The following is a 4,661-nucleotide window of genomic DNA, read 5'->3' as shown; positions in this document are numbered from 1 at the left end:
ATGTTATATTTTAAGTCTTCCAATTTCTATTTCGTAATTTGTTGCCCTCCTTTTTATTTCTGTACATCTGTTATTTTCAAGAGGATAATGTGCATAGGAAAGTTTGTGATGATTAGATTAGATTAATATGATAGTTTTTTAATAGACTTTTCAAAAAATATACCAACTATTTGCAGTTGACTCAAAACGTGGCTACAGAGTAGTTACTGGAGTGAAATATGAAGTACATATTTTACCTACTCTGAAGAATCTCCACTGGATTCTAGTGTTTATAGAATTCATTTTAAGATTTTATGCATTCAGGCTATTCAGGGAATGGGGCAGGATACTGCAAAAGCACTTGGGGACTTATGTCTCCATCCATGTCTTAAGCTCCTTTCAGGGCACTTACCTTGTCAATCTATCATTAAATGAAGCCACATTGCTATCCACCCAGGAGAAGTGTTTAAGATTTTTTTGCTGCTAAGCAGTAGAATGAATTGCCCCTGGAGCTGAGACATTGTCAGAATTATTTAGGATTTTCTAAACAACTGAAATCCTTTTTGTTTTTTCAAGAAGCATTTCCCTGATAATAAGGAGGGGGAAAGAGTTTTATTGTTATTGCTTGACTCCATTTTTATTTCTGTGTTTCAACTATTGTTCTGACGTTTGTAGCTGAATTTTAGCATGCAATAAAAGAGAATAAATAAATGAAATAAAACTAGCAGAAATACTGTAATACACCTGGAAACTAACTCACCTCTTGATAAGTGTCAATCTCAGATTTGTCAGTGATGTCTGCTTTGCTCATATACCAAGATGTACAGTTATCAAATCTTTCAACATTTGGTTCCAGGAAAGTGAATTCATTTTTCCCAGATTCTGTTGCTGCGCACAATTGGTAGGTATAAGGTAAAGTCCCATCATGGAAATTTGGTGGACATTTGGGATCAGTTTTGGAGTAAATATCAGAACCTAAGCACTGAAGAACTGTTGGCTCCCTGGATCTTATACATTTCTTTACCAAAAGCAGCAAAATAGTTACAAGAAACAAAAATGAGATCAATGCTAAAGTCATTACTAAGTAAAAATTCAATTCAGATTGATTTTCTGAGGCTCTGGATTGGTTGCTTAATTCTGGAAGAGCCTCTTGGATGTTTTCAGCAAATATCATATTCATAGTAACTGTTGAAGATAGAGGCGGCTTTTCCATTATCCTGCACCAAGATGACCAGTCTTTGCTTCACAGCGTCTCTGTCCATAAATGACACGAGATGTCCTTATTTCTCCAGAGTGGAGCCCGATGCTAAAGAGCACTGGTTCTGTAGCCTGGAGCAGTTTATAGGACAGCCAAGCATTGTGGCCAGAATCTGCATCCACAGCCACCACTTTAGTAACTAGATGACCTCTGTCAGCAGAAGGAGAAACCATCTCGAATAAGGCAGAGCCATCCGATCCAAGTGAAGGGTACAGGATTTTAGGCGCATTGTCATTACGATCTTCAATAAGACTTTCACAGTGCAATTACTACTAAGAGATGGGGACCCACTATCTTTAGCCTTCACTTGGAATTGAAACTCTCTGAATTGCTCATAGTCGAAAGAGCGCTGAGCATAGATGATCCCAGTCAGTGAATTGATGGACACATAAGAGGACACAGGTAATTTCTCAATGTTACTATTCACTATGGAGTAAGTGATTCTAGAGTTGTGTTCAAAATCCGGATCTGAAGCATTTACAGTGAAAATGGAGGCTCCTGATAAATTATTTTCCGCTACATAAACCATGTAAGAGGTTTGCTCAAAAATGGGTGCGTTATCGTTTATATCCGTAATTTGTATTTGAATTGTCTTGCTGGTGGAAAGAGGAGGATAACCTTTATCAGTTGCTACTATGGTGACATTACATTCCGAGATTAATTCTCTATCCAAGGTACTGTCAGTTAAAATTTTGTAATAATTACTAGAAGAAATTAACTTGATAGGAAAATCATCCTGCACTTGACAGCTGATCTCACCATTTTCTGCATAATCTTGGTCATGGACTTTGATCAAGGCAATCACTGTTCCAGTAGGAGAATCTTCAGGAATGGGAGTGGAAAGAGATGTAATTGTAATCTCAGGTGCATTATCATTCTCATCAAGAACCTCAATTAGCACAGTGCAGTGAGAAGCCAGACCACCTCCATCCTTTGCTTCCACATCCATTTTGAAATGTCTGATTTCTTCAAAATCAAGTTTCCCATTTACTGTAATTTCTCCACTTCCAGGATGTAGGCTGAAGATACGGTTAGCACTGTCTGGTATATTTTCGAAAGAATAAGTAATTTGTGCGTTTGACCCTTCGTCTTTATCATTGGCTTTAACCTGTAGTACTACAAAGCCTATTGGGGTATTTTCCTTCAGGCTTGCTTTGTAGATATTTTGTGTAAAAGTGGGTAAGTTATCATTTGCATCAGTAACTTTAATATTAATTTTGGCAGTGCAGGTTCTGATTGGATCTCCCCCATCAGATGCAATTAGGATAAAAATAAATGTATTTTGTTTCTCCCGATCAAGAGATTTCTCCAGCACAAGTTCTGCATATTTCTTTCCATCAGTGCTCTCTTTCTCTTCCATGATAAAAAAACTGATTGGGACTGAGCTGATAATTCTGCAGCGAATTGGTACCAACGTCCGGATCTTCTGCCTTTCCTAGAGCGAATCGCGCACCTGGTGAAATTGACTCACTTATTTCTAGTTCAAAATTATTCTTAAAGAAACTCGGCGCATTGTCGTTAATATCCAGGATTGTCACTTTTGATGTGAAAAACATTTAAGGGATTTTCAACAACTGTTTCAATGTTAAGGAAACAATTGATGGATTCTCCACACATTTCCTCCCTATCTATTCTCTCATTTACATACAAGTTTCCATTTTCTGAATTTACGGTGAAATATTGCTTTTTGGCACTTGAAACAATACGGAGCTTCCGATTTGAAAAGTCTTTTAAATTAAGACCCAGGTCATTTGCGATATTTCCCACAAGAGAACCAGTTTCCATTTCTTCTGGAATGGAATAATGAATCTGTCCGGAAACTGCGTGAGAGAGACAAAATAGAAAGGAAAACAGTACTTGCCGTCTGACTCCCCATTCGGTCTTCCAGTATTTTACGTGCAGCATTGCCGTGGTCAAAACCAGAATGTTAGATTCCAGACGTCTGAGAAAACTCAGCATTAGAAATCTTCGTCAGATATATGAAGTCGTTAAAAAAATAAATGAAAATCCCTCGTTTTCTGTAGTACGATAGGCGATGCCATTCTTTTTTGCTGGTAGAACTGCGTCCGTGATAATCTGAAATGCTTCTTCTCCGATTTGCACAGTGTGACTGCAATTTAATACATGGGAGGAGGCTCGAATAGATTTCCATGGTCAATTCTTGTTCCGAATTGGCCAACAGCGGCACACTGAGTCTCGATTAGGGAATTACAGCATCTTAATGTCGTCAAAATAAAGCTACATCATTTCACCCATCAAATAAAGGTAATATTGGGAGGAAACTTATTACGTTTAAGGAAAAGAAAATACATTCTCTTCCTATTCACAGATGCATCTAGAATGCAGTTTAAATCCAAACAATATTTTAAATCAATAGCATCTTCTGTAATTTGACAAGTATATATATTTTCTATCCATTTTCTTGCTGCTGGTCACCTACAACATCCTGATCCCAAACATGAAGTCCATCAACACTAGAATGGTAGTCATCTGTTTTATAAATGTTAAAGTACTCCAGTCTGAAATTGATTAGGATCCAAGCAGAAACTACAGTTTAGGCGTCTACATATAGTATCAAAATACAGAGCTTATACAGAGAAATATGGATGGATTCTCTAGGAGAAGTGATAGTGACTGGTAAGATTATTAACATTAAATTGCAGTAGTGACACAAGTAAGATGAAGGTTGCACATCATAATATGTACCAGCATGTACGTTCAGATACTAATTACTAGAACAGTACTATTGAAGGAAAGTGATATTGCATTATGCTGTAAAAGATACTAGAGCTGCAATATTTCAGTGTATACATTTCAGTGTTGTACAAGAGAAGCGTGGGAAGGTCATTATATTTGTGCACTAGTAAACAGTATATGGGCCATAGTGATGTCAAACAGAATTCAATATTTTATGCTATATCCGAAAGTAAATCTTAGACTTTAAAAAAGTAAATTGATAAAGAGTATGCCTTACAGAGTGAATCAGAATACAGTGTCATATATTTCAACTGAAAATTAAAATGTTATAGTTGAAATGATCTCAGTGATGTCATGGATGCCAAATATAAATTCTATCAGAAAATCCATAAGTATGGTTCCAGCATACTTACACATCAACAAGGCCTGTGTTTAAAGAAACTCATTTCTCTGTGCATCAGATTTCCTAAATTTGTTTGGAATGTAAATGAAAACTGATATTGCTATATTTGTATATTATAATAATCTCTATTGAACATTAGAATAGCATTATAAATTGAGGTAATTTTAATTCCTATGATTTTAAATATGGAGTCAAATATGGACAGTGCATTGGTTATAGCAAATTGTTCTGCTCTGTTGGTCAAAATGAAAAGGCCAGTGGAAAAATACCTTTTCTAAGAGAACTGTATGGGAGAAGGCATGAAAAATTAAGAAATTACAATGT

At 36.3% G+C, this 4,661-nt stretch overlaps 1 protein-coding gene across 1 annotated transcript; it reads right to left on the bottom strand.

Annotated features, from left to right (window-relative positions):
* Positions 1-730: 730 nt before the first annotated feature.
* LOC115079675 (protocadherin gamma-B1-like) lies at positions 731-3,318 on the bottom strand. The gene is given in 6 exon segments (XM_029583428.1): positions 731-1,186; positions 1,188-1,241; positions 1,243-1,487; positions 1,490-2,606; positions 2,608-2,769; positions 2,771-3,318. Coding segments are annotated over 6 exon segments (2,460 nt in total). The 5' UTR covers positions 3,197-3,318.
* Between the last annotated feature and the right edge of the window lie 1,343 nt (positions 3,319-4,661).

Source organism: Rhinatrema bivittatum, chromosome 18, assembly GCF_901001135.1.
Source record: "Rhinatrema bivittatum chromosome 18, aRhiBiv1.1, whole genome shotgun sequence".
Taxonomy (NCBI): Eukaryota; Metazoa; Chordata; class Amphibia; order Gymnophiona; family Rhinatrematidae; genus Rhinatrema; species Rhinatrema bivittatum.
Note: the sequence above shows the minus strand (reverse complement) of the source record. Positions and strands in the feature narration are given on the sequence as shown.